This window comes from Mastigoproctus giganteus, chromosome 1 (genome assembly GCF_048544385.1).
Source record: "Mastigoproctus giganteus isolate SK-2022 chromosome 1, ASM4854438v1, whole genome shotgun sequence".
Classification (NCBI taxonomy): Eukaryota; Metazoa; Arthropoda; class Arachnida; order Uropygi; family Thelyphonidae; genus Mastigoproctus; species Mastigoproctus giganteus.
Window position 1 is genome coordinate 110,128,534 of NC_143575.1, and position 25,232 is coordinate 110,153,765.

The window sequence follows — 25,232 nt, forward strand, 5'->3', positions numbered from 1 at the left end:
ACTAGTTCACTGTATGAAAAATGACCATAAATTCCTCCCTTCGCGATGCAATCCATCGTAACCATCGCACATAATTACGTAACACAAGGAGGGGAGAAAAGGATGCATAATATTAAGGGCTCGCATAATTCCAGAATGGTCCTTGCTACAGAACCATGGTGTAATCTCCACGTTGAGTTGTTTTAATGGATGTTTAATGGCTATAGATTTCTTACCAGGCGCGGTTATAAATACATGAATATATATAGTTCCCAAAATTCAACTGGGCCTACTCCCTTTGTTCATGTTTTGAAAATTTTTCATCAAGATAATACATTCCGTATTTAGAAGAAACGTTTTTCTTAATATTCTCATAACGAGTAGAACTTAATTTACTGAAGCATAACCCCTTACATTTCATTTAAAGCTACAAATATAATAAATATCTTTATTCCATTCAGTGGTAATGTTTAAAGTTATGCAGATGATTGATACAACACTCATACCTGTTCAATTTAAGCGAAGTTAAGACAGGGATATGAAAAGGAATGCCTTCTAGCAGATCCTTGTAAAATTTCATCGCGGCCTTAAGTTTGAGTTGTTCCAGAGAGCAGTACATTAAATGGCATTCATAAAGAGATTTATTTGTGTCTCACTTGAAATCAAGCTAGTTCTTTATCAGCCTAGTGGCAGGAATATTTTACTCTCTAATCATTACTTCACCGTCTTTCACAGACTGAATTTCTCTTTGGTAGTAACCGTTACTATAATTCTTAGTAAACTACTTACATGTGTAAACGAATACCCTCGTTGTGTCAACAAACATTAACAAATCTCTACAACTTGCTAGAGGCATTCCTTTGTGTGTTACATCGTACTCGCAGAGAAGATGGGCAGTAGATACTGTGAACTCTGGTGAATGGAGTAGAATCCATTTAAAGTGTTTAGAATATTTTACTCTGTTGACAATGCAAAGAAAGCGCCCGTTGCAAAAGATGCGAAAACATGTTTATCTGAATAGTGTTTCGGAACTACCCTAGGCGAATTGCTTTGGAGACATCGAGGGAAAGTATTCGAGAATTTCTTTCAGTTTTCTCGTGTAGCTGCGTTTAAAGGATGAAATTTGATAGTCTAGTAATTGTTCTGAAGTAAATGGGAAGCAGCACTGAAATATCCTAAATAAGTCGTTCTAATAATAATTCTTTTACAGAATATTATGCAAACACTCTTTTATAACAATATTTGTTCTGCCGCCTTTCAAGTTTGCCCTGTTTGATCATCTCAGTACCCGTTTGGATTCAAAAACATTTAACGCTTCATTACATCATCGTGTAAATTGAAACGAGTATTTAAATCATAGAAGGAAAAACTCCTCCTGATTCACTGGTTAAACAATAATAGATTCTTGCACAGAAAAGATAATTTGTTTTGCTTCATCTATTAAATGTTAAACTTTATTAACCTGAAATCTCTTCTAAGAACATTAACCATTCAAATTATGCCACAACAGCTACCGCACATCCACTATGCTACCCCGGTCAAGATCCACTGCTACAAATCTAGTCACCACCACCACTACCAAGATCCTCGAGGCATTTGAGCGCCGTTTGGAAATCACCGTTACGTATATCGACGTCCAGGCAGCATTTGATTCCATATCCGTTCACGCGTTGGCAAGGCTACTACGTGAGTATTGCTTCATTGGTAGAGACATGCTCTGGTTTATTCAGACAATGCTGGAGAACAGGACCATTATTGATGGCGATCTGCGCTGTACCAGGACTATTACAGCTGGAGTCCCACAAGGCGGGGTCCTGTCCGGAATCTTGTTCTCAGCTGTTCTCGTGCCATTTGTGACAGGCCGAACTGATATCCTCACCTTTGCCGATGACATAAAACTGTTTACTCCCATCAGCCCTGGAGACACTGCTGAATACATCAATACCTTAATCCTTCAGAAAATCCGGAATCTTGAGGCCTTCCTCTCCGGTTTCGGACTTCAAATCAATCCTGAGAAGTCAAAACAGTTTACTTTCTCTCTCAAATGGAGCCCAACAATAGTACAACCCATTTTAAGAGGATACGCGATTTCTGCCGTCCAACAACATACAGATCTGGGCGTTATTTTTGATCAAAAGCTCTCCTTTCTAGCGCACTTCGACCACGTTCAAATAAAGTTCTGTCGACTCCTGTGGATGATTAAACAACTAATGCACGTCCATGACTAGGCTGCTGAGTGCAGATATATTAAGACATGTGTTTATCCGGTCATACTCTATGGTGCCGAAGTCTGGACTTCAACTGCTATCTTAGACGGATTTTCGCGGGGAAATTCTGGCTACTGAAGTGGACCTTATGGAAATTTCGGCCTCCCCCTACACCAAGGACCACCCAGATGGCGACAGCTCTCAACATCAGACGTCTTCCTGCCATCATTCACGAGAGAAGATTCGCCTTTGCCATCAAAATAATGGTCGGCATTATTTCAGTACCAGATTTCTGAGCTAACTGCGGATGGAGGATCCCGGTCCCAGGCTAATCCAATCCTACAGGCCATTCCAAACCGGTTTAAGCTAACTGATCGGTTCCTACCTGTGCAAATGCTGCAAGACATACAATCCTTGGAATGCGACCTCTACAAATTCGTAGTGGACAAGGAATATAGGCAGAAAGTACTAGGTCGACTTCCTTTCCAGAACTACGTCAGAGGACATTAGAACCTGCTCCCAGCGACCTATTCATCACTGCCTTGAATCCATCATCCCAGTGTTCAAACCTTTCAGGAGTCATAGTGCTTTTTTTGTGTGTGTGTGTGTGTTTATTATGTTGTGTGATTTCTTTTATGTAAACCTCTGGCTTGTAGCGGTGAAGGGAGCTTGTATACAGCAATGTGCTTTCTGTATATAATAAAGAGTTCTTCTTCTATAAGGTAGCTGACTCACTGCCGTAGACGAATAGTTTACTTTGTATGAATCAGTGGAATAATTGAATTCATTTCATCTTAAAATAAGAAAGTAACCAGGGAACATCACGAATCTTGTGTTGGCGGCTTCCTCTTGCATTTATTACCGAGAGAAAAACCATAATCCATATATTAAACTTTTATTTTGTTATTCATGCCCTTGGTAGAATTATGCTCAGATTGTTTTGTTCATGTTAAATCTCATTTTGGTCTCCATATTTTAAAATGCTCGTTTTTAAGTTCCTTTAAATAATTAAACAAAATTCACTGTTTGTACCTAAAGCCCATCATTCGATTTAGAATATTGTGGTAATTTGTCAGCTTTGCTGACAAATTGCCTCCTCATCACGAATTTTTGAAACTTAAATATTTCTAATTCTATAATGAGAATACATAATAGATACTTAATTTAATAACTAGTATGTGACTTTGTTTTCCTACATCTTTCCACGGCAGAAAAAAAAACAACGTTTATGTTTGATATATGTCTTCTCGTCGAAACAAAGCAATCAAAGTGTGACTTTGTGAGTGTATTTGGTTCTTTTTGTATCTGTCAGTACTCTACCAACAAAAGATATCAGCTACTTGAAAAGGCATTCAAAAGAATGCTGATTTCTGTGTCAAAAAAATCATAATTTTCTTTAATTAATCAAGGGCGTATATAGGTTGGATATATCTGCTATCCCCAGCAACGACATTTTATATATTGCATTTCACTATATTCCGAGTATAGTTAAGAAAGAATAACACGTTTTGAATTTAAATCTCGTCGATGATCGGAGATATTTTTAGTGCTTCTTACCATATCCGGTTGGTCTTAAACGAAGTTAAAGAGCTTTGTATCTGTCAGAACAAATAGAAACATGTATTGCAATATTTGATGGTGAAATAAGTAAACTATATTGCTAAAAGGATTCATCTACCACTGGGATTTCGAAAAGTGAACCATACCCACCATTTAATTAACTGGAACAGAAGCTAGAAGCAAAGGGGTTGGAGCGTTGAGCTTAGCAAATTTCCAGTGAAAATCATCACCATATTAGCAATAAATTTGTTGATGCCATCGCAGTAAAACTGCAACATCGTAGCTGTTGCTGACGTCATCACCAAATAGAAAAGTCATGGTGCTACTACTGCTATAATTTGCGGAAATAAACCAGAGAACACTCAAAAGAGCGATATGTATCAGTGAGGTCAGTCCTCATTGAACACGGTCAATCACGAATTCAAAAGGCCACAGGAACTGATATTTGATCAAAACCGGCACGTGTGGAGATCAGGCGCACATGCCAACAAAAATATTCATAGCTCCACATGTTGACGAGACCGGAAACTCGAGAGCTTACGTATTTCTTTTTGGAATATAACACCATTAATAGAATGGGGGGATCCATATTCATTCCGTTCAAGACTGATTCTGGACCAGATGAACGGTTTCGTTTCGCACACCTGGATGATAACTCCTGTGATCCTATTGCGTTATTTAAGGATATATCCTCGCTGTAAATTTCATTGTTGACAAAGGAGGAGGTCACCTTTGAAAGCATCGGTGTTTTTATATTTTGTTGGTTATTATTTCCCAACTCCGAGGCCTATTTGAAGAAGTATGTTTATTGTAGAGTATTTTGTATCGAAAAGTCCTTTGAGACATGGGTGTCTGGAAACTTAAGTATTACTGTGCAACTAGATTAAAGAAACTCGTGATCACCGTTAGAAACACTATACAGTTTATATACAATAGCTCTCAAAATTTCTGTCGGCTAATTAAGATATTAACATCAGTTACTGCACAAGATGGCAATTACCTGACTACTTTTAATTAGTGAAGAGAACAAAAAGTTTTGAAAGTATCCCAAATTCTATGACCAGAGAGCACCATACCAGAATAGGTTGCAAACGCGTATTTTTTACTCCCATGAGTCTGTGTGCAAACATTAGCATCTGTTTTTTGGGTAAAGAATTCAAAAACAAATGTCCAGCGGAATGGCTTTTCTGGTATTTCAACATTTTGATAAGGCTGTTCGACAGATCCTAAAATTTGCAGATCAATTAGTTAACATTAATGCTACGCAGTCATCGAATGATAATTCGCATTGAAATGCTTGAGTATCAGCTTAATAATTATTTAATCCCTCTGTAGTTCTCATTGTGTGTGGTACTAGAGAGCAAGTGTACAGTCATATCTCATATTTCCCTAGGATAAGTACTTGGTTCGTTGTTTCTAATCTATATAAATGGTGCGACAGCAGTTATTACACTCTATACCGGCGATTTGTAATTGTGAAAGCGTATTGCGCTCAGCTATACAATTAACTACAACGTGATTGCTACATCAGGGACTTGGTTACAAGAATCTGAATGCGAAAGAGATCTGGACATTCGCTGCAGCGAATTATATACAAAATTCGACATGTGCTGTTTCATATCACATTTCGAAACGAGACACTAATGTGTATCGTTTCGATTGGTGGTCCAGAACATTTTGCAGCAATCTTACTTTTGTCGATTTTTCTTACCGTGAAATCAGTTTTAGCCTGATCAAGGATTGTAAATACTTTAGTGACTTTTTACCATGTATTATCAAAATCAGGTGGTGAAAAACAGTTTTCTGGTGCTTTACGTCCACAAAACTAGAACCCCTATGAAGTCAGACTAATTTATTTATAGAGAGAATAATACAAAAGGAACTTGTCAGCTTGCAGCGTTTTCCTTATCTATTCAGTGCTGGTTAGAATTCTCACATTTATTGGACTTATTTTAAGTGTAAGTTAAATGGTATCTCTATTAATATAAAAACTTTTATTTGATATTTTTCCTTTTTGTTTTAAGCAATTCGGCAAATTCTAAAAAATTTAAATTGTAACATTACAAGAATACGATATTAAACAAGGAGATCGAAGACATCACTGATGGGGGTTTCATATCCGAAAACGTCGTCTCACATAATAGGTAAAAAGTTGTGAAGAAAAGAAAATATTCAAATCGCTACCAGATATTGCAAGGCTTCTTCTTTCATGGACAGAGAAAAATGTAAAATTTCAAGTTCTTTCTTTCTTCCCAGAGGATTACGATTTGCAAGGTCCTTTGCATGCTTTTATTGAATTTAGGTGAAATACCAGTAAGGTAGATCAGCCTCTTACCCCAAAATGCATCTTTGAACTTGCTGAATCAAGAAATGAAACAGTTTTTTCTTAATTGAAAAATGCAATTAAATTCTACTTCGCGATAGTCAGCATATCTCAGGAGAAATATTTGACGTTTTGCACCCATGTATAACTTTTATAATAGATTGTTTTTAAATGGACGAGTTTAATATATTCTAAATCATTTGGAAAACGGTTAATAATAAGTCGCCATCAGCGCTCTTTATGATTAAAACTTCTTGATGAAAGAAAAAAAAGAGTAAAACTTAAAAGAGTGATTCCCCTTAATTTGATGTATTGAGTTAATGCGATTTTCGGCTATGGGAACGGGAGCCTTACATCCGCAAAACACGATGAACGTTTTACATTTTTGCAGCACACCAGATGTTTCCATCTAGTCTGCTGCAAATTCAATTTTCGGGTAATTCATGGTTTACTGCTGTCACTTCCAGCTATAATCAAGATTATAGACATCTTATACATAGAGTACTCTGTTTTTTTCAAATAAGAGTTTCAAATTTTGGCCAGCACTTGGTTCGAAATCTAGATAAGATACTTATCTAGATTTCAATTCAAATATCATCCGATCCAGTCCGTTTGCCAAAGTGGAAATTCTAAGAATTTATGGAGGTATCAGCCTTTTGACCTGAGGATTATTGCAGTTAGTGAAGCCTAACACGACAACACTCTTCAGAGCTGCTCCTTCATTAGCTAGTCCCACCTCAGGGACTGTGATACGTTTCTCATCAACCAAGTCCTTTTGCTCATTTAAGTCTTTAGGCAACTGACAATGCATGCATTCTACGATCCCCGGGCGAGTTCCTTTCTGCCGGGTGCGTCTGTAGTCATTGCGTGGGGAAAATGAATAATTATACAGACAACCAGACAGGGTAATAGATCCCTGAATATCGGTTACAGCAGCATATATAACTCCAACTGAAATTTTCTAATACAGTAGTGAAAATAAGTATGCCCTATCTTGATTAGCTTAATCGTATAACCCTAAAAAAATTGCCATTTTGCAAGACATCTCTAATAATAAATAGTACGAATTATTTATGGAGAGTAACTTACGTATAATCTTTGTTTAATTGGCCCCATTACAAAAACAAAGCTTAGGAACTGTATATCAGTTTTCTCTGCTGATACAGCACAGAGACGTTTGCCTTTATTAATCTTTTCTGAAGAGAGTTGCTGAAAATCATAGCATGGTTCGTGAAGCATGCAGATGTCACAACTAAGTTCGTTTATATTTTCTATCGTTGGAATTCCCTTAATGTGTTTCTTGCTAGCAATAACGACTTGCGCATCCAGAAGAAAATTGTAAGACTTGATGCAATAATTGTTAAAAGTATCAAGTGAATTAATCTTTCCACGTAACTACAACATGCAGCCAACAGTTTACTGATAATTTTCTTTAGTTGTTTTTTAACTCTATTTGATATGATGAGGTCTGATTAGAGAAAGCTAGCAGGCAGAACGAAAAGGTTAGGATGAAGTGTCTGATAAATGCGGGGATATTGTTAACAGGACCATTACAAAATTTCTAATAGTTCCACTTGTTCCTTTTTGTTATTCGGCTTAAACGGCCGCAGTAAATAAAGAAGTCTAGCTGCACCAGTGGTTTCCCCCCCATCTCCGCGTTGCTTTCATTGTGGGTGTACCAGTTCGCTGGGAAGGCCAGAGATTTAAAAGTGTACGGACATTGTCTACGTGTAGTGTTATGTACCGTTGTTCTTTTACTGCCATTTAGCCGCCGGATCTGCTGAGGCCCAATGTTGCCCCACTTTCGCCCCGTGGAGGCGGACCAAGAACCCAGTAGTTTTAGATTTACTCTGGCAGGTCCTGCCATCTAATTTCCTGAGATTTCAGTGGCTAGGAACCAAAAAAAAAAAAAACCGCGCGCGCTCTTTTATATGCACGTATGTACAGACAGATCCATATACAGGGTGTTTCAGTTAAACGTTTCAGAACTTCTAAGAGGGGTAGGGTACATCCTGACAACTCGAAATCATATAGCAATGTGGGGTCGGAAATGCTTTCCTGAAGCGGTGTTGTACACAGAAGCACCATAAAGAAAAGAGACCGTAAGTGAGAAATCGTTTTAATAATACATGAAAAGAAGCAAAAGGGACATGGATTAAAGTAAGTGTTCGAAGTTTCTTCCACGGGCTACAATGCACGCCTCACATCTCCGACGCATGGACATCCGAACATTCTGGAATACTCCAGGCGAATTTCGAATTTCTTCGGCAGCTACTGCGATTCTTGCAACCAGCTCCTCAGCATTGTCAACAGGGGGGTGTCATAAACTAGCGATTTCATATGACCCCAGAAATAAAAATCAAGTCATGATAGGTCGGGTGACCGAGCAGGCCAACGCACGGGACCACCACGTCCGATCCACTGTTGACCAAATTTGACATCCAGGTAGTTACGAACATCTCCGCTATAATGGGCAGGGGCTCCATCGTGTTGGAACCACATTGTCTGTTGCGTCGATGCAGAAATCTGTTCATCTCTCAAAAGTTGTGGCAATACTTGCTGCAGAAAGATCAAGTAGATAGGTCCAGTTAGACGACACGGTAACAGGTAAGGTCCGATGAGGTGATCTCCCATAATACCGGCCCATACATTGACCGAAAATCGAATCTGTGCTGCACGACGTCGTATTGCATGCGGGTTCTCGACCGCCCAGATATGGTCGTTATGTGTGTTGAAAATTCCTTCCCTTGTGAAGGATGCCTCATCGGAAAACAACACTTCAGCAGGAAAAAGGGGATTTGTAGCACATTTTCCAAGGTACCACTGTGCGAAAGCAATACGAGGTTGAAGAAACTTCGAACACTTACTTTAATCCATGTACCTTTTGCTTCTGTTCATGTATTATTAAAACGATTTCTCACTTACGGTCTCTCTTCGTTTTATGGTGCTTCTGTGTACAACACCGCTTCAGGAAAACATTTCCGACCCCACATTGCTATATGATTTCGAGTTGTCAGGATGTACCCTACCCCTCTTAGAAGTTCTGAAACGTTTAACTGAAACACCCTGTATATGCGCATACATATATCCATCATCGTCAGTTTTTATGATCGTTACGTGGGGGGAATACTGCTTGCATAATAAAGGACGAAAATATGGGCGAACGGTAATTTGGACATAAGTTTTTGTGAGTGGGGCATTCGTTGGCGTAAAGATAGAGTGGGGGGGGGTTAACGTAGAAATATGGGGATGATAGTGTAGGCAGGCCCATGCCTCACCAGGAGAAAGTAGGGAGCGCCAGAAGGGGGTTGAGGCACAAGGCAAAGGAGCCCGGTGCGATCGCTAATAGGCGTCTGTAGGAAAATTATACATAGACCCTGATGGTGGTGTCCAAGTTGTCATCCGTGGAGACGATGGTTCCATCTGTGTTAGTCCTTTACCTCCTAAGTCTTTCAGTTCTCAGTAGTGAGTCTTGTTAATACGTAGACCCTGTTGGTAGGAATCTTTTCTCGTTGTCATGTCTGTGAGACCGGCGTCCTGCCCATGCTAGTCTTCCACTTCTCAGGAATGTGTCTTGTTCACATAGACCCAGCTGGTGGGGTGTCGAAGTTTGATAGTGATTTCCATTTGTCATTCATGGAACAGGGGTTCCGTTAATGTTAGTCTACTTTGGTATGGTTTGTTCACTGAGCCTTCTAATTCTTGGGGGGGGGGAGTCATTTTTGGTGTCCCAGTCCAAGCGAGCTGAACTCGCTTGGTTCATTTTGTTCAGGGATCAGAGAATAAAACGATTAGTTACGAGCAAGACCTCGATGGAAATTTTTTTTAGATCGATTAATTTCTCTAGATCCTTAGACAGAAAAATATTTTAAGGCAAATGACCTGCTATACATCAAACATCGTTTTTATATTCAGAAGCAACCTGTCGTATTAAAATATTAGTGCTGCGAATTGTAATTTGTATTATAGTAAGTTCGTTTTCCTTCGGCATTTTGTTGAATAAACAAACCATCTCTGGTTTGTTTATTCAAAGAAAGAGAAGTTTGCGAGAGCAACTGTGATTGTTTCTCTGACAAAAAAAAAAAAAAAAAAAAAAAATACCAGAGAGGGAGGAAAAGAGAGTAACTCGCAGGTGTTTTCCTTACTGCTTGCGACGTCAGGAACGATGAATTTCGTACTTTGTATACGAGCAGCAGTGAGGCTAGTCGATTAATTGGTGCTTGTTGTTAGAAAAACCGAGAGCCACACATCGAAAGATATCCTTTTGTTCACCGAATTATTCAAGATAAGCTGAGTGTTGTCATTTTAATTTCATTACGAACTTGACTCAACGTTCATTTACCTCCATCAAGGGCTTCATTACCAGACAGCCCTAATTAATACCTTCACACAAGGAAGGTTAAACACTTGAATAATCGATACACTTTAGAGACGTCTACACTTCCGTTTCTACTATTCTGAAATACTCCAAGCTCGTCGTTTCTGCGAATTAATATCTGTCTGACCGCAATGTTGTGGATAAAGAGGCCAACGTTGGCAGTGTTCCAAAATTGCAGGCATTGTTCTGTAATGTAGGAACCTTTATTAATGCTTATCTACAGGACCTTTGAAATCCTCCAAACTTTGTTCGGACTGCTGCGTGCAACGTCTAAATACTTCGGATAAATGAAAACATTTAGAGTGATGTGTAAAGGACACAAAAGGTTAAGCTGGAAATATCAAGAGATCATTAATATCTTAGGTAAATAACATTTATGAGATGATTTAAAGAATAGTTACTGCCAACTTGATCTGTTCAAATTAATAAATGTTGATATTTATATACGTACATTAACTTGTAACTCTCTCTCTGTTGCCCTGCTGTAGATATCTTCTATCTCTCTACAGAATATTGTTTTTCTTGTGAAATATGCGTTATTAAATAATGTGGCGAACCTTGTTTGCTCATACAATGATGCAATTACTTTTAAAGTGGGGGAATTTACGTTTTAAACAGTAATTTTAACAATACTATTAAAAATTCTCTAAAATTCCGTGTAAGGGCAAAACGTTTTGCTATTAGATGGAATGAAAAGGATTCGTGTAGGGTGAAAACTTGCATTAAACATTTTCGATGAGGTCTGGTATCCATTTTGACGATTTAACTACATAACATTTATGTGTTGCACATTAAAGTGAAAAGTTCTATTTATCCTGAAAGTAATGACAGCAAGCAAGAGTTAAAATATTATATTTTATTCAATTTCTTAGAATTTCCTGTAAGCACAATGACACAGAATGAACATAACAGTACAAAGTTATAAGAGTACGTAAAAAACAATGAATTTCTTATTAAGGAAAGGATAATATCTACATTTCTAGGGCGTTAAAACACAGTTGATATCTAAAGATCGGCGGTGGTTTTTAACAATATGCAAGGATTATCTGAGAAACCAGGGGGTTTGTACTTCAATGTGATTATCTACTGATGCACACGCAAACAACAAAGTTATATTATAGAGCTGTTCTCTGTTTAGTATAACAACAGCCTGGAATACTTGGGCGATTATATAGCAGTGGGAATAACTGGATCCTAATTTAATAATATAAAACATACTTATATAAAAACTTTTATTTTTAAAGTAAGTATTCATGTCCAGGACCACTTGAAATTCTGCAGTTCGCTTGGTAGTTGAATAAACTGAATGATAGGCACAAATGCGGCCTTCTATAACCAGAAATGTCTTAGATTGAGAGGTGGTTAACTAAAACAGTACTGGTGTAACCTTCATGCAAAGCTTGGAAGAAAGGAGACGCTTATCCATGAATCGCATCCAATGTTTTAAGCTTATGGGAGCAACATTTAACAAGGATTTCGATATTACTCACAACGTCTATTTGCGTATTTGAGAATTGATTAATATGTAGACCATTTTATAAACGGCAGTTCTTTTACAACAATAAAAGAAATACTCCCAGAAGAGAGTTATTACAAAATAACTCAGCTATTTGTGCTTAGATCTCGTATTCCCGGTAGATGACTTAGCGAGGGACGGTAGCACAAAATGCGCAGTGTTTCTTTGTCCAGATACGAGATATCGAACACTATCAGATATCAATTATGGTGTGTGAGTAATGAGGCAGTTCAGTGGCCCACTCATTTGTCAGCTGGCCGAAAGCATTCTTCTGATTAAAGCCCATACAAAAGCGCAGTGGTTGCAATTCTGAAAGAGCTGACGGGAAAGAAGTGCACAGACACTGTATATTTTAAAACTTCAGAACAAGACAAAACCGATGCTATTGTCAAGTCAGGACTCTCCTTAGGGAGTTTTTAAAATCATGTATTATTGTACTAAAGGCATAACAACACGAAATCCTTTTTCCTGTTAATCATCTTAATACAGTATCTGCATAAAGGGACCAAATGAGACGTGTATAACGCAGTGGTGGTTAAAGACAATAATTATAATCATGTATCAAAGTCTTATCTGAATTTTGAGAAACAGTAATGGATATAAAATTATATTTGTCAAGGTAATGTCAAACTTAAGGCTTGACAAATAAATATAATTTAATATCGCTTACTTCTACCAATAAAAAAAAAACAAAAGTATAACGTATCCAATACATAGTGATGCTCATTGTTTATTAGAGACTGGAATGTCATGTCACTTGGGTAAACGAAGAAGATTGGCCTAACCATCGATTTCATCGTAATCTTTATATAGAGATGTGCGTTTATTTTTAATTCCAGGGCATTACAAAGCAACTGTAAAAATTTGAAGGGATAAAATAACAATTTGATATATATAAATGGTGTAACAAAGCCTTTATATATATATATCACTGCTTCGATAACGGAATATGCATTGAAATAAATAGCGCTCACAACACGTTTTCTTTTTGCAAACCTGGGGCCTCTGAGACTTTGTCGCTTTCAACTAATTTTCCGAGTTCGATTCCTGTCGCTGTAGTTAGTTGGGCTCACGATTTTTGTGACTAGTTGATTATAATTCTTCAGCAGACTAGAAATACACAATGACTAGTGTTTTTGATTAAGTCGCAGTCAAAAAAAAGAAAAAAAAGGGAAGCAATAATGCTACTAACACTGTCTTCCAATAAAGCGATTTCATTACTTTCGTTCTGGCGCAGATGCGTATGTAACTTTCCCAAATCTAGTGGCTCAATATATTAGTATTGCTCTGTTAAATAAGCTCGGTATGAACACACAAACGTCGAAATGACTGCTTGAACAACAAACATATTACAACTTCCGCCACACTTCCTGGACGTTCGATAGTCACAACCGTTATTTCTCGTATCATCAAAGTGAGACTAAAATAGTCATTGACCTCAGCCAGTAGCAGTGCTGATCAATATTAACTCCGGGAAATAGCATCCCGATAACCATACATAAGTTTAAAGTTCCTAAAACGTTATAATAAAGGCAAAGGAAAATGTAAAATTACTGTGCAGCACATTGTTTAATGCGACAAAGAATTTACACGATTTGGAATGGCTCAAACTTTTATAATATGAGCAACGTTTAGCTAATACGTGGCAATTATTTTGAGTGTTACTTGCTGCACAATATGGTAATTCTTCATTTTGTTTTCTTTCTAATAACGTGTAAAATAATCTCCTTTTATTCTCTTCTTTCTTTAATAAATTTAACCCATTCGATTGCAACGTATTTTAAATTTAATCGCATAGTTTTTTACGCTAAGTGGGTCCCAAAAGCGCGACACTAAGGTGCATGGCACGTTGAAGGAAAAAGGTCCAAATGTTTTATTTGGAAGAGATCTACTGCGTACCACGAAGCGTTAACTTTACATTTTAAGGATCTCAAAGTTTTTGTGCCATTAATAGTTAAAATCAATTATGAAAATTTCCACCGGACTATACAGCTCTTTTTATAAGGGTTGGGAAATTATTTTCTGTATATTCTTCAGTTTCTTTTAAGGAAATAAAAATAATAACTGCATGATAGTGTCACCAAAGACTATTTTGAACTCCATTTAAAGAATATTTTTATTCCCAAGAAAGACAAAAGGCCAATTGTTCGGGAATAATCTTTGCTCTGTAGAATTTAATTTTTTTTCCCCAATAACACCGGAAAAATAATTAAGTATTGGTAAGGAACGAAGATTAAAATGATCATGCATTTTAAACTTCAGACAAATGAAACCATATGTTTTTCTTAGAAGTGCGTTTTCTAAGCTACAAATATTTCAAAATAAAATTGCTTTCGATTAATATCATCTTACTACTTGGTAAGTGTAAATTGTAAGGTACTCTACAAGTGTTATGATTTTTTCGAAGCCTAAATATTTTCATATTCTACAGCCTGTAGAAATTTTCTTAAGAATCAACATCAACAAGAATTTGTTTAAACTACCATGTTTGCAAATTATGTTATTGATATACTGTTTATTAGCTTTGAAATTTTAATTCAAGTTTACGCTATATACAATCGCCTTAAAAAAAATAAAAGGTGAATAATTAATTTACGCTTTGAAGTAACTTAAGAAGTATATATATTTTTTCTATAAAAGTGGAAGCGATACCACTTATTAGAGAAAAGATATGGTTCCATTAAGGAACTTAGGTTATAATAAGTTTGAAAATTAAATTTTCAGCATTCTATAAACCCTCGGTTTAACGGACAAAGGGTCCGCTGAAGACTTTTCGTCTATCGTGACTCAGTCTGATGGTACTTATCTATCGGTTAAAATATTTTCTTAATAAAGCAGAGTGCCAAAGGGCCAAGCCAAGATTTTCCTCACCATCATCTTTCCAGACAACAGTAACGAATCTTCAGTCAGTTTCCACTACCACTCTGAAATACAGCAAGCTTTTAACCTCTTTCTACAATTGATAAGTGCAGTATTGCAATATTTTATTTTGGGGACTACATGTATTTCTTTCGAGTTTAAAACGAACAAGCATTACGTCCATATAATCCGTTAAAGCAAGGTTTTACTGTCTTAGATTACTAATTGAAATAGCATGCCCCCCTTTAGGACTTTCATATGCACTTGTTCTTATCTACATAACACAGATGCTTCAATTTTCGATTATGAGATGACCGTTAAGAAATTTGTTATTAATGTTGCAGTTTAAAAAGAGTGTCGGTTGAGTATATTTAACACGATAAAAGTTGAAGTTTTATATATCAAGATTTCATCGTGGATTGGAATATATGAAGATATTTTACAAAAGAATCATATTGTTATATCACTTAACTAAAAAAGTCCCTGCTACCCTTAATCATCTTGGAATTAGAGAAAGAGCTTTGAGTTTAATAATCTGCAAGTAATGAACATACTGAGTTCAATAATTATATTTTAAAGAGAAAGGGAAAAATTAAATTCCTGGTCACATTAATTATGGTTTTTCCACTAGTTACCCTGATGACGATACATACCGAGTTGCGAATTAATAGAGGAATCTATTTTCCCTAAACAAAACGAGAGTAAGTGTTTGGTAATGATTTATCTTCCATCTAGCTAAAGGACATGATTTAGATCTGTGGTAGTTCATTCTAATATTAGATGCCCTCCCAAAGAGTTTAGTATCTAGCAAAATATTCTTTGGGAACCAGTACATCAGCCATCTAGTCTTAAATTAGAAATCGTTTACCTATTCATGTCATTCTGGTCGAGCACTTACTTTACCAAATATTATTATATGATACATTGTATATTACATGCAGTAAGTGAAACTAGTCTGGTGTGCTGCCACAAGTAGGGCTTCTAAGATAGATGTGGATCTTAATATTTTCTTAACACAGAAAGAGTCATTTCAGTACCAAAACAGACAGTCTACAAACCAGCACAAAGTCACTGATGGGCATACAGAACACCGTCAAGTGATACACGACTGCCTCGAGGAAATAGTTCCTTTCCTTGTCGAAGGAAGCTGTGGAAATTCAAGAGGGCGACGATTTGGCGGTCACGTCGGATCACAGATACAAAACGCTGTATACAAGGTGGTTGACACACACAGACACAGATTTAATCGATGAGCGGAGCATTCAGACTGTCTAAGATGTCGACACTCGTTGCCTCGTAGCCACTGTCCATGCACTGGCGTCCATCAGAAACGCTCCCACGGAGGTTCAGTGAAAACTTTCCTGGGTCTTCGCTGGGAAAAAGCGAGGTACGCCTGAGATATGGCAAACTTTGGAAATTTAAAGTCTGAACTCTAAACAGTAAAAATATGCATTTAACGAGAAACAAATTATCTTGCCGAGCAATAGATTAAACACAAATAATTTACACAGACAAATTTCAGATAGATGGAACTACGCTGATGTCCACTATGAGCAAGCAACAAATCAATTTATCGAGGATGGCTTCTGAATGCAAAAATGTCAAGGCGATATCGTTTCGACGAGTCTTTGCGGTGGGGTTAAAAGAAAAGACCGAAACATGTCACTATCCTGTTACACTAGCTTTATGTAGATGATAACCTATTTCATTTGCCCAATAGAGGCAAGGTTAAATAATCTCATACAGAGTTATTCAATTGATCGAGGTAACTGTGGAAATTAGGCACGTGATGTCATTGGATATGGAGTGAAAGGTGTAAAGAGGACATATTCGTTTGTAGAGTTGCATAAAAAAGACTGATACGTTCAGTGCATTCTCTGACAGATTTCAATGAAATTGAAAATTCAATGAATTTGTTTGGCATCAAACAAACATTTGAAGGCAACAGCTATTACTCCGAATTTTAAAAAAAATCTATTTTCTTTCACTATGTGAACCCAATATTGATTTTTCGAGCTGGCCTTAAAGACCAGTTCTTAGTGGTTTTCTCACTGATTAGCATTCTTTCAGCTAGTTGCACTGCAATCTAATAAAATAAAAACAAATACAGAATGTACTGCAAGATCCATTTCGCTCTTACAGACATACATGTTTGATGCAACTATACTTAGAATATGTTTGTCATTATTTTGTTTCAGTTCTTGGCATTGAAGAAATGGTGTGCTACTATCCAATGAGTTGTGCGAGAAAGTAACAAGTAAAAAAATATAAAAATAATCCATTCACGAACTTTTCTTACTGGTCTTAATACGATTAAGTCTTCGGTATCAATTATTATTTTTGTTAATCTTCACACAAAACAGTAATGGTTATGCAAAGCTACTGTCAATCTTCATACATTAAACTCCACGACGAAGATGAGTTCATCCGAAAAGGAAAGGTTTTATGAAGTGAGTGGACAGAAGTCATAGTATACCCACCTTTCGCCATGGTGAGGCATTCAGTTCACGACAGCGTTCCACAGGTATCTGCATCGCATTCATCGGTGGAGGATCCAAAGCTCGAACAGACTTCTCCACAGTATCCCAAAGGGAGGCCATTTCGTGGTAGTAAAATCTGTGGAATGTTCTAGTCACCACGGCTCTGTGGGTGCACAATGACCATGACAGGATGCAGATGGTCTGCAAGGACGGATACGTAATCTGTACCGTTCAGAGATGCTGCTAGGCCTATTAGAGGCCCCAACATGTGCCAGTTGAACACGCCCCAGACCATTACCAACCGTCCAACTTGTTGACATCAGGGGTGCATAGCTTCGTGCGGTTTCCGCCAGATACGCACCCTTCTATCCGCTCTAAATAACTGGAAACGGGACTCATCGGACCAGGAGACCCGTCTCCAATGCCGATGTTCTTTCGCCCACTTGAGGCGTAGAGTCCTGTGTCGTGGTGTTAGCAATGGGACTCTGTTGGGTCGGCAGCTCCCATAACCTATTGCGGCTAATGATTGCCTTGATGGAGATGTTTTTGGCACCTCCATCGTTGAAGTCGGCGGTGATTTGTGCAACTGTCGCTCTCCGTTTGGCTGAAACAATGTGAGACAGACTTCGACGGCCAGCCACTATCAACTCCTTTTTCAAAGTCGGTTAACTCTCAACGCTTATCCATTCTGACATCAAATTACCGTCTACGTGAATGCAGTTTACTTAAATACCTGCCAAGCGGTGGGTTCATCCATTGGCGAGAGGGGTGACAGCGTCGCGTTTTCCAGGAACCCCATGATTTCTGTCCTTTCGGTATACTACATGACGTTATTGCTATTCTAAACACTGACATGCTACTCCCTCGGGCTTAGCCGTTTACTTGTAATTTACGCCTTTTCTTGGTTTGTTGCTTAACTTTTGGACATCAGTGTGTTACGAAATACGTGTTCATTTAGTGAAACAAAAGCACTGAGATTAATTTATATAAGACATGAACAACAATAAATATATCCAACTACAGCACCGGGCATTACAATATAAAAATCACTGTAGACAGCTTTCTTTAAAGTTAAGTGAAATCTTGAAATGCTAATTTAATTATTCCATAAAAGAGAACTCAGTGTTTCCTTGTAATAGTATAAACATTGCATTTTGAGGTTCAGATAATTAAAAAAGAAAGGGCTGGATTTTTTGATATACTTCAGCTGTGGAGTTTATCTGAATTTTCGGCGAGACAATTAATGCCATGAAGAATCAAAAAATAAAATAAACAACTTGCAGTCGGGAAGGCATGAATATATCCATAAAATTTGCTCTCGTGTCAATGCAGGCGATAATTTTATAAGATCAAGAATTATTTTTCCACTGAAGTTTCACAAACGACAATAAACTATAAATGTTTTATGGTAAGGCCAGAAAATGGACGATTAGCACTTCGTGTGGCCAAATGAAATGGGCACGGTAGTACAAGCGTTTGAGGTAATAATGGTTCCAGGCGATTTGACTGCTAAATACGGAGATGTATTCTCTCAATCCACTGACTCCATGTGGCAGTCTCGAAAGATAACAGAAAAAAAATATATTTATGGTAGGAAGTTGCTTTCCTACCCCTATTGTACGAAGGTTGCACCAAAACTGATGAGCATGTTTATTTAAAAACACAAAAAGTTTATTGACGATAAATATCTCACGCGTTTATGTAATCTGCTGATTGTACAGAATCTCTCTTTAGTAGAAGTCGGTTAAAAAAAATTGCAAAGCAAAAACTTTTTCTTAACCGACTTCTACTAAATGGCATCGTATCATAGATTTGATTTGCTGCCGACGAAAAATAATGTTATTCAAGAAGCAACGCATAATTGTCGTAAGCGTAAATCATTGAACAGCACCCTATAACCAGTGCTTGGTGCTGAAACACTCTAAGGAATGGTTAGTTTAGTACGATCAGCTGCTTGGCTCATTGTAGTTGAGTCAACTTCCTCACTTCGCAAAGGGATTTTCTCAGCTCATGCAGTGTTACGTGGACCATTGTGTATAAAAGCGACAGATATCGATCGACAACGGCCTTTTTGTTCTTAAAATAAAAGTGCTTATCAGTTTTGGCACGACCGTTGTATATACAGTACTTCATTTTTCAAACAGGGGTATTGGTGGATGACACTTCTGCATAAACACAGTTGCTCTATAAGATTTCTGTAACATGACAACCGGGAGTCTGGCGGAATTTTTAAAGGACTTTGAAATCATAGTTGCATTTAGACGACTTCAGTCGGAGAGAGCACAGGCTTTCATCTCCACGACCTCGACAATTTGTCTGCGCGGTAGTACGGTGGTATCGTCGCCGTCCTCCCCACACTTGATGGAAAAGGCCCGGGTTCGAATCCCGTCGATGACGCGAAGAACTTTAATGGGCTTTTTTCTCGGTCTCAGGCGTAGATATCAAAGTTTTTCGTCCAGACAAAAGACACACAGCACGGCATATGAATTTAAATAGCCGGGTGGCCTAATATAATACTGTAGTTTTTTTTTTAATCAATGATGTTTGAATGAAAGGTCTTACATGTGGGAAATAGCAACCCCAAAATAAATTATACCCTTGGTGGGGTTCATTTAAAACCAGTGGAAGAAGAAAGGGATCTGAAAGTTGCGATGCGAGCAGAGATGAAGTTTTCTGAACAGTGTAAACAGGCAACTAAGAAAGCTCATAGTATCGATGACTTATCGAGCGTTATCCTGTAGGGATAGTGAGGTCATAATCCTACTGTATAAGTCAATTGGAAGACCTCAGCTGAAAAGGTCCCAAGATGAGCAAAGACACCGATTACGTGCGCTACAGAGCTTGGCAGTCAGGCACCTCAGAGGGATTAATAAAATGAATGAAGATGGAATTTCAGATTAAATTGTAGGAGGCTTTCTTTTAGCCAGTGAGTGATTTACTGCTGGAAGACGTTGTCCTCGCAGGTAGAATAAATTCAAAGGTTAACTAGATAGTTACCTATATGAAGAGGAAAGGAAGCATATAATTTGTATTTATTTTCTTACCTATTTAGCGTTTTTTTTTTTTTTTTTTTTTTTTTTTTTTTTTTTTTTTTTTGCTAGTGTGGCAAATATATCAGATTTAAATTTTATTATGACAGCTCAAGTTCGCATTCAGCAATGTGACTGAGGATAAATAACTACCCCAGGTCAATCGGTAAAAGGCAGCGGTAATGTGCCTCCGGAAGGGCGTACCGCAAACATCTCATAGACAAGAAAATTAGTGGTATACGCCCATTGGCATTAGAGGCGTGTCAGGATTCCACTGCCTGAAATAACATCTGAGTGCAACCGTGGCAGCTATCTTAAAAATGTGTTCGATAACGTATCAAGTGTTTCCCAGTGCACAATATTATTTCCCTAGGGAGACAAAGAGAAATGAAAATGCTGAAAGACATCTCAATGGTCACATTGAGACATCTCAATGTGACCATTGAGAAATTAGTGAAAATCCCGGTTTTCACTAATTTATTAACAGAGAGATTGATGTTTTATCTCATATCTAGACTATTGGCAACCCGAGTCAGAGGAGTTGCCATCATTTGCATTTAAAGTTTAGTAAAAACTAATATTATTAAACCATATTGCTTTTTAAATTGAGAGATGGTCTGTATTTCATGCTATGGCAAAAAACCTGTAGCAACGTTTGTTCTTCTTGACTAATTATTTTCATGGAGAGATCAAACCTAGTGAGAAATGTTGATTCTCATCATAAACGAAGAGTTACCAGTTATGTTCTTGTATTTTGCAAAGAACAGAAGTGCCTTTATTAGTATTTGAATCTCTTTGTCAGTTGTACGATAAAATTTCCTTCGTTACACGTTCACTTTTAGTAAACGCGTTCACTTTTAGTATTAGTAGCATCAAATGACGCAAGCTTATAAAGCATCATCCAAAGAAAAATCTTCCCACATGACCTGTCTATCCTCTGTAATATATTTTCTTCCAACCACCCACTCGCTGGCTGAACGCAAACTATCCTGTCTCAGCAAAACTGAAGTCTTTTGTTCCCCTCCTCTACATTCTTCCTAAAGCGAAGCCTACAGTACTCAATACGCGGGATAGCCTGTCTGTTGCTCAGAGAGAACTTCATATCTGACTATATAACTACCCTCCATCCTAGTCTTTTTCATTTTTCACAGTTTGTATGTTAAGCTTCGACTGACATTTCTCTAGATCTTGTTGCAGTTTTTTACCTTGATTACTGTTATCAACCACCCTGAAAACCTAGACATTAAGCCTGATATACTTTCATTAATAAATACAGAAAAACAATGGGCTCAGCACAGTTATTGATTATCATCCTGTCTTCTCTCTCACTCAACCCAGAGCAGTAACTTACCCTTAATGCTCCATGTGATGTAGAGATGTTTTTCTGATGACCTTCTGAATATCGTGTCTCAATTTATTCACTTTACCGTAGAGAAAGAGGCATACAGAAAATCCCAGGTGCTTTCCGCTTTGATATGTTGATACGGATAGCGGAAATGCACCTCAGTTTATAGAAAACTGATGTGAGAATGTTAGTTTACTAAATGTTCACTCCATATTTTGAGGCCATTGAGTTCAGAAGGTGGAATCTCTCTCTTTTTAAGAGTCTTCTTCGGGGTACTGTACGATTACCATATATACCACTCCCCATAAGATCCATTCCGGATGTTATGCGAAGCTGTTGTTGGTTTTGATTTTATTGGCGCATTAGCTACTAAGGCTATAATGCGCCAAGACCATGTCATTTATAAAAAAGTTTAAACTTTCAGTGACCTAATTAGTTAGGTCACTATGTCCAAAGGTATAACAAAAATATATAAGAGAAAAATGTAAATTTTATATACGAGCAAAAATATTTATTGATTTTAAAAAGCTAAAAACAGCAGATACATTGTCCTTGTCGGATAAAATCTGACTGAGTGTATACGGCTCAGTCAGATGATTAAAAGCGGTAAAACGGATATTGCTAAAATGTGTCTCATGGATAAAACTGTGCCACAGGACTCACACATAGGAGGGTCATCAGCCCTCAGAAAAAATGAATGAGTCAAATGACTATGTCCTATGCGGGTCCGGGCAAGAACAACTTCCTCCTTACGGTTCCTGCGCAGACTAGACTGCCACGGTTCAATTACAGGCTTTATACGATATAATTTATTCGCAGTCTGTCTATTCCACGAATCCTGCCATTGGGAGTGTATTTTCTCGTGTATTATTTGCCTGTAGTCTGTATAGGGGACTGACAGGCAGCGATTATTACTGGGAACTGCTGATTTGGCTGCGGTGTCAGCCAAATCATTTCCACTAATCCCAACGTGGCTAGGAATCCAGCAGAAGCGGATATCATATTCACGTTCACGGAGGGGAAGTGAATCTTCTGCTGAATACTAGACAGAACTGGATGAGAATTATATCTTACAGTTATTAAGGCCTGTAAAACACTAAGAGAATCAGAATATAAAATGAACCGTTGGTATTGGCATTTACTAATGTGATCCAAGGCTAACTCAATAGCGTGCAGCTCTGCAGTAAATATGCTACATTCAGAAGAAATCTGCTCCGATGTAGTGCTGTCTGTAAAGACCGCGGCCAGATCCCACATATGATTCCGACTTCGAACCGTCTGTGTAAACTGGCGCGAAGTCAGAATGTTCAGCTCGGTGTGCTGAATAAAGGTGCAGGTAGACAGATGATGGAGTGTCCGACTTCCCCAATTTCTAAGGGAGAATTCACATGTTGGAACATGAGCATGCCAGGGTGGAAGGGGTTGCTTTGGTGTTTGGGCAACCTTGTCTACCTTAATATTAAGTTCTTTGAGTAGCTCTTGGAGATGAATACCAAAAGGACGAATGGCCACGTAGGATGGTCTGGCAGGGATTTCAGTTTAAAGGCATACTTTAGAGACAACTGCTTACGTCGAAGTGATAACGGTGGTTCGTTTGCTTCGACGTATAAGCTCTGGACAGGAGATGTTCGAAATGCTCCAATAGCGATACGGAGAGCCTGATGATGGACAGGATCCAGCCATCGAAGTACACTGTCTCTGGCCGAATTGTATACCAGGGACCCGTAATCTAGTCTGGATCGTAGTAGGGTGCATCGATCCGCACCCCAAAATGTTGAGGAAAGAGAGCGCAGAATATTCAGCCCTCTTGTGCACTTTGTGCGGAGTTGACGGATATGTTCCAGAAAGGTCAGCTTTTTATCGAATACGAGTCCCAAGAATTTTGTGTCCGCTGCTACCGGAATTGCATTTTGTCCGAGCTTTAATTCAGGTTCAGGATGAAGATTACGCTTACGACAAAAGTGTACGCAAACGGTCTTCTCCGGCGAGAACCTGAAGCCATTAGCAATAGCCCATCAATTGCTTTCTGCAGTTGTCTTTCAATAACCCTCATGTTGCATGACTGACAAAATATGCTAAAGTCATCAACATAGAGGGCACTGTTTACAGTTGTTCTGTGATGGAATTTACTTTGATGGCAAAAAGCGTGACACTTAATACTGATCCTTGTGGCTAAAGGAACGAGAGAGTGAGGATCCCACACGAACTTGGAAAGATCGATTGGCTAAAAAGTTTGTAATAAAAATGGGGAGTTGCCCCCTAAGGCCAAGGCTATGCAGATCTTTTAAGATGCCAAATCTCCAAGTTGTGTCATACGCTTTCTCCATGTCAAAGAACATTGACACCAAGTGTTCGCGTTTTAGGAAAGCATCCCGGATGGATGTTTCCAGTCTAATAAGATGGTCCAAAGTGGACCGGTTCCTTCGGAAGCCGCACTGGATGTTGGAGAGAAGGTCATTTGATTCTAAGTACCATATTAAACGAGAATTAACCATTCTCTCCAGGATTTTGCACGGACAGCTAGTCAGAGCAATAGGACGATAATTGGTGGTGACTTTTGGATCCTTTCCTGGCTTAGGAAAGGCAAGGACGATTGCCTTTCGCCAGGAGTCCGGAAACTGCCCTTCAATAAAGATTCTGTTATACAGAAGGAGCAGACAATCCATAGATTTTGGTGAAAGATGTTTAATCATTTCATAATGGATGCCATCTGGTCCAACAGCACTTGCTTTGGAAAGAGCGAGGGCTCTTTTCAGTTCCTGAATAGTGAAATCCCCATTGTAGGAATAAATGCTCTTAGATTTAAAGTTTAGTGCCTGTTTTTCGATTTTATATTTCAGGACCAGGAACTCTGGGGAATACGAAGATGTTGCAGAGATGTTAGAGAATGTTTCCCCAAGAGCATTGGCTATTGCAGTTGGATCCGCAATTCTATCCTTACGAAAAATTGTGATGTTATGCATTGTGGGATCATCATTTGCCTTTAGATAAGCAAACTGGCTCGTGGGCCTTGATGTCATCAGTATTTCGCCGGAATCCACGACAATTCCATTGTAGGAATTTAGCCATTATTTTGGCTTGGTGGGTCCGTCAGGCGGCTTCCGAGGTGCTGAGGGCTTACATTTGTCAGTCTTGGATTTATCTTTTTTGGGGAAGAATGGACGCTGTCCTGTGTCCATTTCTTCCTCCGCAAAGAGTTCCAAGACTGATTCATCCGGTACCTCCTTAGTCTCTACATCCATTGTTTCTGGTGTTACGGGTGGCTCTTCCGAACTTTTTAGCTTTTCTTTACCACTTTGTTTTGGTAGTGGTGGAGCACTAGGAGGTACTGATATAGAAGTGGCAGCTGATTGGTTTTTCTGTGCAGGTTTTTGAGAACTTAAGAGATAACGCGCGATGGGAGTGAAAGACTCCTTTGGAGGAATGGTCATGTCCGTCTGAGTTCCGACGGAACATCTCCCTGCTACCTTCTGGGCGTAGGTAGGTTTGTTGGTATTCAGGGGTTTCACCGATTTCCTTGCCTCCTGGTATGATATATTTAGCTCTGCCTTCAGCC

General features: G+C 38.4%; 1 protein-coding gene across 3 annotated transcripts in view; it reads right to left on the bottom strand.

The window, feature by feature from the left end:
- Positions 1 to 15,331: 15,331 nt before the first annotated feature.
- The window catches only part of LOC150091097 (uncharacterized), a 238,628-nt gene continuing 228,727 nt past the window's right edge, over positions 15,332 to 25,232 (bottom strand). The window contains exon 10 of one of the 3 annotated variants that reach the window (XM_090381847.1): positions 15,332 to 16,189. In XM_090381847.1, coding sequence (XP_090237973.1) covers positions 16,147 to 16,189 — 43 coding nt within the window. In that variant the 3' untranslated portion in view covers positions 15,332 to 16,146. Of the gene's footprint in view, positions 16,255 to 25,232 lie in introns of all 3 variants that reach the window. The other 2 variants (XM_090381838.1, XM_090381829.1) reach the window with 2 other exon arrangements.